Source organism: Zootoca vivipara, chromosome 5 (assembly GCF_965207765.1).
Source record: "Zootoca vivipara chromosome 5, rZooViv2.hap1.1, whole genome shotgun sequence".
Lineage (NCBI taxonomy): Eukaryota > Metazoa > Chordata > Lepidosauria > Squamata > Lacertidae > Zootoca > Zootoca vivipara.
The window spans coordinates 63,604,935-63,617,113 of NC_142588.1; the positions used below are offsets into that span (position 1 = coordinate 63,604,935).

The 12,179-nt window shown below is 41.3% G+C and overlaps 1 protein-coding gene across 1 annotated transcript in view; it reads right to left on the reverse strand.

The window, feature by feature from the left end:
• The window catches only part of LOC118093904 (pinopsin-like), an 81,431-nt gene that overhangs the window by 22,091 nt on the left and 47,161 nt on the right, over positions 1–12,179 (reverse strand). Inside the window, exon 3 of the mRNA XM_035133750.2 lies at positions 7,768–8,001. Within this exon, the coding sequence (XP_034989641.1) occupies positions 7,768–8,001 (234 nt within the window). The remainder of the gene's footprint in view (positions 1–7,767; positions 8,002–12,179) is intronic.

Below are 12,179 nucleotides of genomic sequence, written 5' to 3' on the forward strand. Positions count from 1 at the left end.
TGTATGGCTCCAGCTATACAATTACACTAGAGAGAAATCTAGCTCTAGACGTCCAGTGACACTCTAGAGTTTTAGAACAGAATCATAGGATTTCAGAGATGGAAGGTACTTCGGGGGTCATCTAGCTCACCCTCCTGCTCAGGGCAGGGTTTTTTTTTAAAAAAAAAAACTATAGCCAGTATAGGGAACCTTTAGCCCTCCAGATTCTGCTGAACTGCATTGGCTACGCTTGCTGAGGCTGATGGGAATTGTAGTCCAGCAACATCTGGAGGGCCAAAGCTCTCCCAGACCTGAACTACAGCATCCTTAACAGATGCTGTCTACCTTCTTCTTAAAGGTAATGTAGCCAAGCATAAAGTGATGCATGTTGGGGCAAATATATATATATATATATATATATATATATATATATATATATATATATATGGGGTATATATATATATATATATATATATATATATATATACACCGTATATATATACACCGTATATATATATACCGTATATATATATATATATATATATATATATATATATATATATATATATTTCACATATATGCTAATGGAGCCTGAGCAGGCAGTGACTGAGACCTTCAGATTGTAGTAGATGGCTTGATGAAGACTCTGTCCCAGTGGGTGGCTGCTGTGGAAAAGGCAAATTCCATGCCAGGGATCAGTAGGAAATGAACTAGAAACAAACCTGCCAACATCATAATGCAGTTATACAAATCTATTGTTGTTGGGGCCTTTCTGTCTTAGGAGACAATTATGTGGCTTCCAAGGAGGTAAGTTACTATGCAACCTTTAGATGACATCTGAAATGCATCCCATTAAAGTCTTTTAATGTTTATTTTTTATATATGTTGGAAGCCACCCAGAATGGCTGGGGCAACTCAGTCAGATGGATGGGGTATAAAGAATTATTATTATTGTTGTTGTTATTATTATTATTATTATTTCCCTGTTTTCATTAGAGAAATATTGGAGGGTGTGCAATTGCAACTTTACTCAGTTGGGGAATGAATGAATGAATGAATAAATAAATAAATAAATGGAGAGCGGAGGGAGTCTATCATTCTCCACTCTTTATTTATTTATTTATTTATTTATTTATTTATTTATTTATTTATTTTCCGCACCTGCTCACACTGCAGGTTTTCCTTCCCTACTTCCTTCCTTTTAGAAAGTCATGGGCCGTCCCACAACCTTCCCAGAGTCTAGCAAGCAGCCCTCTGCCTTGCAGCCCTCTGTGGTTCTGGGGGTTCCTGATTTTGTGCGATTTTGCCTTTGTATGCAGACCGGAACCAAACTCTATGTTAAGTGCCAGGCCCCCTGCATTTCAAGTGCTAAGCTTGCTTTAGGCTTACACAAAGGCTTACACACATCCAGAGTAACGAGTCCAGATCAATCCCTGGTATTTGGGAGTAAGATAAAATAAACAAGTCCCACTGGAATTAATTATTTTACATGCAGCTGAAGCAATAAATATGTATGCACTGGCAAAAGGCAAAAAATATATATATAATAATGTCTGTGTCCTAAGCATCTGATAGCAACATTTTGGTTTCAACAAATTATACTTCAGTTTCACAAAGTGATGTGGTTAGTTGAAATGGGCATTGTTCATAAGAGGACCTTGGGCTTGTCATGAATTATATTGTTTAATTCATGTATTCACTGGATTGAATCGCCAGTTACATAGAATATGGGGTGTTTGGAATTTAATTGGATTATCTACTGATATAATTACATTTGCTGATTATAAATGATGATAAAAACAGTCTTAGGAATATTATAAATACCATATTGAGGAAGAATTTAATGATCACAGGTAGCCCTTGTATATTTATGACATTAGTTGTTAATTTTCTTCTTTGACTGTGTTCTATTACTTCTTTTCATTTTTTATTGTTTATCCTTATTTTAATAATAAAAGTGGCAAATATAAGAACTGCTATGTAGAACTGTAGAACAGTGCATCAGACACAGTACATTTTGATTGCTTCCGAAATCAATTCCTGAATTCCCGAGTAAGAAATAAAAAACAGTGAAGTTGCTTTCCTTTCTTTGGAAATAGTCTTACCAGTCTGGTTTGCTGTATCTTTTTTTCAAATGGGTATATGCATCTCTCAAGGTAACTTTGAAAGAAGATTGAGGTAGTGCTAACCTTGAACAAAAACATTCCTTACCCTATATGGCTTAGAGTTTTCACTTGGGGAGATAAATGGATATGGCTGATAATGGAAAGGCACCTACTGTTGAATATTATTGTTATTATTTTAAGAGCTCCCAGAGCAGATAAATGACACAATAAGCACTGACCAGTTACTTGGGTCACAGATAAATGGATTGAGAGTAACTATTTTCCTGCAAAATACCATTGATACTTCCCTTTTAAAAAAGCTTCCTCGTGAAGCAATCGAAACATCTATCTTCAATGACATTGCTCTGCCTTGTGGAATCCAAAAAAAGGAAAGTTCACTTTCCTCCATTGTCTGTGAACCCTTCTCACCAAAAAGCTACATTTCTGACAGGTAATCTAATTCCCTGTTTTCCCTGTTACGGCCAATGGCTGTCATTTGTTGGAATTGCTATGAATCAAAATTATTCTGTTTTCGTAAGACCAATTCACACTGAATATTCATGTGTTGATCAGATGTAAAGGCCATGCAGTTGGAATTAAGTGACTTAAATTACAGAACAAAGAAGAACCCTGCTGGATCAGACCAAAGGCCCATGTAGCCTATTAATTTGTTCCCACTGTGGTCAAAATGCAGAACACGAGCACAATAACACTCTCTCCACTTGTGATTCCCAACAACCAGTATTCATCACTGCCCTAGAATATCCTGTACCCAAGTTGTTCAGGGTTTGTATATTGATGCAATACCCTTGACCAGGCTTCCTCAACCTCGGCCCTCCAGATGTTTTGAGACTACAATTCCCATCATCCTTGACCACTGGTACTGCTAGCTAGGATCATGGGAGTTGTAGGCCAAAAACATCTGGAGGGCCGAGGCATCACATTGGCACCCAGTGCAGATCTTTCAGCAGAGGTGTCACATGCTATCAGCCATCTCTCCCCATCATCAGTCTAGATACTGCATTCTGCATTAACTGGAGCTTCTGGCCCAAGGGCAGCTCCAGTTCAATGTCACTAATGCATGGGCTATACTGACTATCATGATCCGAAGTTGGCCATAGCTGGCATACAAGACAAAGGTGATAAAAGAGCTGGGTCTCTAATAACAAAGATGGATCACAAGGATTTTCTTTGAATTTGAGGGACACAAGAGAAAGGAACAGTTGATGTTCCGTCTTTTATTGAGTTGTAATATGATCAATCATCCTCATGCCTAGAAACTCTGTGGAAACAACCCCTCGCTTTCAATAGCTTTCTATTTCCTCACAATAATGTATGGCAAATATAAGATGTGGTGTTTAGCTTGTATCTGCACTGTATTATTTAGACGACGTCTCCTAAAACATAGAGAAGTTCAGGGATGCTGAAGACTAAACAGTATATTTATCTCCAATGTGCTTTAAGAAGAAAGCCATCTGCAGTCATTGTTCAAAGTTGCACGAGAAACAGCAGTAAAATAAAATAGCCACTGCAAGAAAGCAATTTATACATGGAAGTATTTGTACATGTTTAATGACCGCTTTAGGGACGCAGGTGGCACTGTGGGTTAAACCACAGAGGCTAGGGCTTGCCGATCAGAAGGTCAGCAGTTCAAATCCCTGCGATGGAGTGAGCTCCTGTTGCTCGGTCCCTGCTCCTGCCAACCTAGCAGTTTGAAAGCACGTCAAAGTGCAAGTAGATAAATAGGTACCACTCCGGCGGGAAGGTAAACGGTGTTTCCGTGTGCTGCTCTGGTTTGCCAGAAGTGGCTTTGTCATGCTGGCCACATGATACGGAAGCTATATGCCGGCTCCCTGGGCCAATAACACGAGATGAGTCCGTGACTGGACCTAATGGTCAGGAGTCCCTTTACCTTTACCTTTACCTTTAATGACCTCTTTGGATCAAGAATGTAATGATTAAATCTCTGCTATGTAAACCTCATGAGAAGCCAAGGTTAGCCTGTACCCACAGCTCTCTGCCATTAGTCCTTGCAACACCAGCAAATATTAGCAAATCAGCACCATTACTAGATATTAAAATATTCAGTGCCAACATAGATGTGGTGCATATTATGCATTTGTGGGGGAAGTGTTATACTGGAATATATTTGGAATATGTGTTTATTAAACGGAAAGTTCAGCTAAAAGTAACTCAGAATATTTCCTTGCTCGTGGATTAATTTGAAACTCTGGGAGGAAGCAAACACGGTTTTTACAACATTACCTTCAAGCCTTGTTGTTAGACTGGAGAGCCTGTGATTGCTACAAAAGGATAACTGCACTGTTGTTACAGGTAGGTAGCCGTGTTGGTCTGGATCGAAGTAAAATAAAAAAAATTCCTTCAGTAGCACCTTAAAGACCAACTAAGTTTTTATTTTGGTATGAGCTTTCGTGTGCATGCACACTTCTTCAGATACAGTGAAATGGAAGTTTCCAGGCACTTATGTAGAGAAGGGGTGGGGAGGGGTGGGGATGGGGAGGGGGGATCACTCAGAAGGGTGGTGGAAATGGGTTAATACAACTGACAGCCTAACCTGCTCATTATGTCTTTATGGATGTTGGTATGATCAAAAGCACAATTTGCATATACAGAATTTTGGGCTTTACAGATCTTGACAGGAAGCCAAAAAGTCAGGGGACTTTTTCATAAAGGAAAACCGCCCAATTATGTTATGTTCCTCAACAGGGCATTCTGTGGAGATACGACAGTTGATAAACAATGATAGTGTTACTCTGAATAAACCAGTTCACAACTGAGTAATCAAAATGATAGTTAATATATATATATTCTCTATCTTTCGCTGTCAAAAATACTGTAAACAGCTTAATCTGTGAATATTTCAGCCATGATTCTTTAGCTACTCCTGGTTCAACATGGAAATGCACTACATGTGAGTGAACAAGGCTATATTGTGTCCTTAGGCTTATACTATAGATCAGTTGGCACAGAACTGGTGCAGAATCTGGATGTTGAGTCAGATATATCTCACTCCAGAAGTCCACATTCTATTTATCAGCTAGAATTCAGGAGGCTAGATAAGAATGGAAAACAGAAAAAGTTCTGGTTATTTTTTAAAAAAGAGGCTGAGGAGAATCTGTAGATAATCTGTAAACATACAGATTCTACATGAATCTCCCATATAAATTGCTGAAAATTCATCTTTGTGTTTTGTGAGTAGAAGGTGAAGGTGAATACATCATATTAAACATAGATGTTCAGACTGGACATTGTTTCTAATATTCAAAGCAGCAACATTTATTTGCTCATTAAATTTATATCCTGTTCTTCCTCCCAAAGGACCCCAGGGTGGCAAAGAATATGAGATGGGGGAAAAAATAAACACACATTTAAATCAACTTTCAAACATCTCAAAAGGAATTCCAATAAAGATGCAGAATGGGAAAGTTCTCAGCTTAAAAGAAGAAGGTCTACAGTGGCCACACTGTCCTGTTTTAATGTATGCCACCTTGAAGTCCTTGGAGAAAAAGTGGGATATAAATTAAATAAATAAATGTTCATTTGGGACCATTTCATACTGCTTTGGAGGCTGATTTTGCCTCCTTTCATCTGAAGTGATGAACTATTGATGTTGCGAAGTAGTTGTCATCTGAATAATCTGAATGCTCTGCAACATGAGCTCCTTCTGGCAATTTCATTGTTGGAATGGCTTCCTGCAAATTTGCAGAAAGGTAAAAAGGTAAAGGACCCCTGGACCGCTAAGTCCAGTTGAATTCAACTATGGGGTGTGGCTTTCATCTCTGCTTTCAGGCCGAGGAAGCTGGCATTTGTCTGCAGACAGCATTCCGGGTCATGTTGTCAGCATGACTAAACCGCTTCTGGCACAACGGGACACCGTGATGGAAACTAGAGCGCACGGAAATGGAATTTACCTTCCTATCACAGCAGTACCTATTTATCTACTTGCACTGGTATGCTTTTGAACTGTTAGATTGGCAGGAGTTGGGACAAAGCAATGGGAGCTCACCCATCGCGTGGATTCGAACTGCCGATCTTATAATCGGCAACCCCAAGAGGCTCAGTGGTTTAGACTACAGTGCCACCCACATCCGATATGAACTTACAGAGTAACTTGTTGATCAACCAAACTATTCAGCCCCCAGAGTGGCATGTGGTGAAGCACACCATGTTCAAAACATCCAAATATCCACGAGGCATGAAAGCTGATGTTGCACTCATCGTGCTGCTTCTCATGAGATCAACTTACAAAAACACTGGATGCTCCGAGAGTGTCAGTGCCAAATATGATCTTGACCAAATAAAATGATGGCAACTAGCAGAGCAGTTGGTGGTTTTTGCTGCATACAATCCAAGGAAAGTCTATACTGAAGAAAAATGGAAGATTCCCAGAAACATCATTCTCGCCATTTTACTTCAGTGCTGTATGAAAGTGTCTGAACTGTAACTCTCATGTTGTTGTTTTTTGCCCATTAAAACTTACATGAAGGGAAAGAAAGTCTAGCCAACCAACTGAGTTGCTTTCTTTTAAGAACTCCAAAAGTGTCTGCTTCTTTAGTTAGAAAGTTACTGCTCATGTTTGTACAAAGTCTGTCATACATTTCAAAGCCACATTCTTGGCATTTCCCTGGAGAGCTCCTATACCTCCTTGACTACTCACTGTTCCATTTCCTTGTCATGATGGAGCCATGATGTTCTCAGCCGACAAGATAAGTGGGTTGTCAAAGGAGCAGGACTTCATTATGTAATGTTGGATTTTCATAGTTTGAAATACTGGGCTAAATGGTCAGACTGTGTCAGTGAGTGCCTCTCCTTCACAGCCACCATTTCTTATTTGGGAGTGGTTATTTAGAAAATTGTGAATTGTGGTGCTGGAGGAGACTCTTGAGAGTCCCATGGACTGCAAGAAGATCAAACCTATCAATTCTGAAGGAAATCAGCCCTGAGTGCTCACTGGAAGGACAGATTGTGAAGCTGAGGCTTCAATACTTTGGCCACATCATGAGAAGAGAAGACTCCCTGGAAAAGACCCTGATGTTGGGAAAGTTTGAGGGCACAAGGAGAAGGGGACGACAGAGGATGAGATGGTTGGACAGTGTTCTCGAAGCTACCAACATGAGTCTGACCAAACTGCAGGAGGCAGTGGAAGACAGGAGTGCCTGGCGTGCTATGGTCCATGGGGTCACGAAGAGTCGGACACGACTAAACGACTAAACAACAACAACAATTTAGAAAATGCAGGTGGCGCTGTGGGTTAAACCACAGAGCCTAGGGCTTGCCGATCAGAAGGTTGGCGGTTCGAATCCCTGCGACGGGGTGAGCTCCCTTTGCTTGGTCCCAGCTCCTGCCAACCTAGCAGTTCGAAAGCACGTCAAAGTGCAAGTAGATAAATAGGTACCGCTACAGCGGGAAGGTATACGGCGTTTCCGTGTGCTGCTCTGGTTCGCCAGAAGCGGCTTTGCCATGCTGGCCACATGACCCGGAAGCTGGACGCCAGCTCCCTCGGCCTATAGCGCGAGATGAGTGCCATAACCCCAGAGTCGGTCACGCCTGGACCTAATGGTCAGGGGTCCCTTTACTGTTACCTTTATTTAGAAAACAGTTCCCATTATTGCCAGCTATTGTTATCAATCCTTTCCCTATACCGCAGTGAGTTTTTATTTACCTGTTTGTTCAAAAATATGTAGATGACCGGATTGTAGACCGTACTACTCTTTGCGAGGATGGAAGGAATGATGCTGGCAGGGGCAGTAACTAGGCCGGGCTTCCCAAATGTCGCTATCAGGGCCACGGTGCCATAAGGTAGCCAGCAGAGAAGAAAGCAAATGACCATCACAACCACCATGATCAGCACCCGTTGCTCTCTGGTTTGTGCCATCCCTTTGGTGACTCCGCTCACCTGAAATAGAAGAAGCACATTGGATGATGTCCCGCTAGAGCAGAAAGAAAACAGTCATAGACTCAATTGTAGAGTGGGAAGGGATTCCAGGGCTCATCTAGTCCAACCCCCTGCAATGCAGGAATCTCAGTGAAAGTCCAAGTGTCAACAAAGCCTTGTTGACACTCCTTAGCATTGGTGGGCACAGGTACAAACTGTCTTTACACATATACAACAGTTTGTTTGGAAGAATGTACCCTGTGCAGCTCAAGTACATTGGTGCCTTGGTTCTCAAACGCCTTGGTACTCAAAAGCCTTGGTTCCCAAATGCCTAAAACCTGGAAGTGTTCTGGTTTTCACACATTTTTTGGAAGCAGAATGTCCAATGCGGCTGTCAGCTATTGTTTCCGGGGCACCTGCACCAGTCAGAAGTTGTGCCTTGGTTTTTGAACATTTCAGAAGTCAAATGGACTTCCGAAACGGATTAAGTTTGGCGCTTTTGTTTTTGCTATTTCCTTTGCATTTTTGTTTTTGAGGCTTTTTTGGTTAATTTGTGTTTGTGACTGTGTTCAGCTACTGATTAACAACAACTATCATCAGTGCAGGTAAGAATTTTTTTATTTTTTATTTTATCCTCTACAATACTTTCTGATTTATTTTATAGTACAGTACATTGATGATTGCTTTCATTTTATGGATCAATGGTCTCGATAGATAGTAAAATTCATGTTAAATAGCTGTTTTAGGGGTTGTTTTTAAAAGTCTGGAACGGATGAATCCGTTTTGCATTACTTTCTGTGGGAAAGCGCGCCTGGGTTTTGGAACGCTTTGGTTTTGGAACGGACTTCCGGAACGGATTAAGTTTGGGAACCAAGGTACCACTGTACTGTGTTTGTATAAACAGGGAGTTGTTATGGACCTCCAATACCACACTGAATTTGGTGTTTGCAGCAAAAAGCAAAAGAACTAAAGTAAACATGGTGCTTAAGTAAGCAGAAAGGCTTGAACCTCTCCACCCAACCCAGCACCCTGCTTAGGATTCACGTTGCCCTCTCCATAGGCATCAGATCCATTATTTTGTCAGTAGGGAGGGGTAATCACTTCTGTTCAGCCAATGTGCATAGATCAGCTAAGGAGCATGAGTGTACATGTGTCTTGTATGTGAGATGGAGTGGGTGGGGTGCCCTCACTAGCACTAGTCTTCGGTCCTCAGTAGGTTGGCCAAGAGTGATGCTGTGGATGCTGGTCTTTTAGGGCAAATGGGGCACTGCCCCACCAACCTCAGCCTGTCCTCAGCCCCTTCCACCTACCTGCCCACCTTGTTGCTTACAATCAGTCATGGGGTGGTTATGGGCTCTGGTTCCACCTACTGTTGGTCTTCCTGCCTTCTGCCCTACCATTCTCAATGATCAGCAGCCACCACTGGCCTTTGGGCCAAAAACAAGTTTAGCCACCCCTGACTTAGAGGCAAATCTTGTATATCAAGACATAATAGTGAGCCATAACAGTGAATGTGATCTTGTACCATCTGCTATTCCCTGTCATGTCAATTTCCTGCCAACGGAGGGGGGGGGATCAGACTTTGAGAAGCAAAGACCTTGCAAATACATTACAATTTACCCAGTTGGTATTATCACAGCTAAACAGTCCCTAGCAAATATTGGCCTGGATGTTTGAACTCCAGCTGCTCTGAAATGGTGTTTGTTATCTGATCATTTTTTTAAAAAAATAAAAATTCAACATGATCCCAGCATACGCTTTCCATCACAATTGGCCCAACAGTGCAAGAGACATTGGAACCACAGATTAATTTAATAACTCTCATAATTTAAATAAAAGCTTTATTTTCTGGGTTTTTTTGTTTTTGGTTATAGAGCACAGAGGCCTTGCTGCAACAGCTTTAAAGCTGTGACAATTATTAACTCAATTAGGCTGGCTTTCTATGTCTGGCGGGCCAGAGTATAATTTGCAGCTAACATTATTTGGAAGTGAGAGTAATTTGTTCCAAATTTTGTCTGAATGTATTTTTCAGCGCTTAGTCACAGAGAGCAATTATTGACTCTGCAGGACCAGAAGCACACTGGGGACCCCACCCCCACCTCAATACTTTTTAAAAAAAATACACCTCTGTTACAACACATAAATGTATACATCAGCATATATACTAATAGCAAACAAAGTCTCCAAAGGCATTTCCTCACGTAGCCAAAGCAACACCATTCACACACAAGAGGGGCATATTGGCATGCTTGGGGTTTGCTGAAGGACAACAAAATATTAAGGGGAGGAAGATTTTAATAGATGGATGCGCCCCCCCCCCAAACCCCAACAAAGACGATGTGTTGTCAGTGGACTTGGAATGCTGAATTACCATTTAGGGAGAAAAACAGAAAACCACGGATTGGGGTGTTTGAGGAATGGGCACAGCTGGATGGCTAGAACCCTGAACAGGAACACTATGCACTGCAGCATTTCACACACAAAGTATATATATGATACTGTACATCAGAGAAAACCAGAAGGAAGAAGAGGAAACTGGAGGCCATGTGAGATAAGGGCGGCAGCACATGAATCTTTCATCTCATGCCATCTTATCTGGCCCTGAAGAGAAGGGGAAAGCAAAACACTTCCACAAATACCATACAAAACATGTCAGTAATGCCTGAGTCAGTGTGATGCAATGGGTTAGAGCAGGCACCCCCAAACTTTGTCCCTCCAGATGTTTTGGATTACAATTCCCATCTTCCCTGACCACTGGTCCTGTTAGCTAGGGATCATGGGAGTTGTAGGCCAAAACATCTGGAGGGCTGCAGTTTGGGGATGCCTGGGTTAGAGTGTTGGATTGTACCTTGGAAGACCAGAGTTCAAGTTCCCACTCAGCCATGATGCTCACTGAGTAACCTTGGGCCCATCACTGTATCTCAGCCTAACCCACCTCACAGGGTTATTGTGAGGATAAAATGGGGAGGGGAGAACCATGCCTACCACCTTGAACTCCTTGGAGGAAAAGGTGACATATAAATGTAATAAATAAATATACGGACATGAACACTTTTTTATCTCACCCCGACCAAGTACAGTTTTAAACACATGAAGGCAAGTGCTTTCAAAAAATATTGTTGCGCTCCGTTGTGGTTTTGTTTTGTTGCTTTGCCATCCACGTTCCAGACTAGATGCCTACAAACCCCACAGGTGAAAAACAAGCCCCATAGAATGTTCATACGAATCATCCTTTACTCACGGTTGCAATTTATTTATTTTTAATACATTCATATCCCACTTTTCTTCCAAAAGAGCTCAAGGTGGCACGCGTGGTTCTTTCCACACTTCTTCCCTATAGCTTACCCTCACAACAATCCTGTGAGGCAGGCCCAAAGTCAACTAATGACTGTGTGGGGACCTGAACCCGAGTCTATCAGGTCCTAATCTGATTCTCTTAACGACTACAACATATTGAAACTAGCGGGGCAGCTGTCTTAATCTCATTTTTAACAGAGGTGTATGAACTGGACGGTATAACTGTGGACAGTAGGAAAACACACCAGACCCCCAGTCTTGCTTTTAATCTAAGGTTGTTGCTAATCTGAAGGAGCAAATTCATTACTGAAACGAAAAGGCATTTTTACTTCACTTTTACCATTTTCAGAACAAAATGAAGGGAACAGTAAAATGTGAAAATCACTTTCTTCCTGAAGAATCAGTTAAAATGTTGTTGCCTTCAGGAAGAAAGTTATGGGAACATTCAAGCAAGTTTATAGGGTTTATTTATTTATCTCACCCATGTTGCTTGCGGAAGATCACCTCAGAGCCCACTGCTGCTGGAATTTTCTGCTCCTCCCTCCACAGGGCCATTTTGTGACCAGCTGCCCTGTGAGAAGGATCCTGACGACATTTTAAATGTTGATACTGATACTGTTTGCTGTGATGCTTTTCTTTAATGTTCTTTTTTTTTACTTGTAAACAGCCTTGGAAGGATTTATATCTGGCTATAAATAATTGTAACGAATGCAGTAATTACTCCAACTATGCTTCCAAAGTAGTAAAAAAGAACTGTTGTTTTCAGCTTTTTGAATAATTGAAGACTGCTAACAAAATCATTACATTTTCTAATGAAGCCATTACTTTCTAATGAAGCCAAAATGGTTTGCTGCTTCAGTGTCCCAAATGGTTAGAGAAGTTTCTTGAAAAATCTGGCCCAT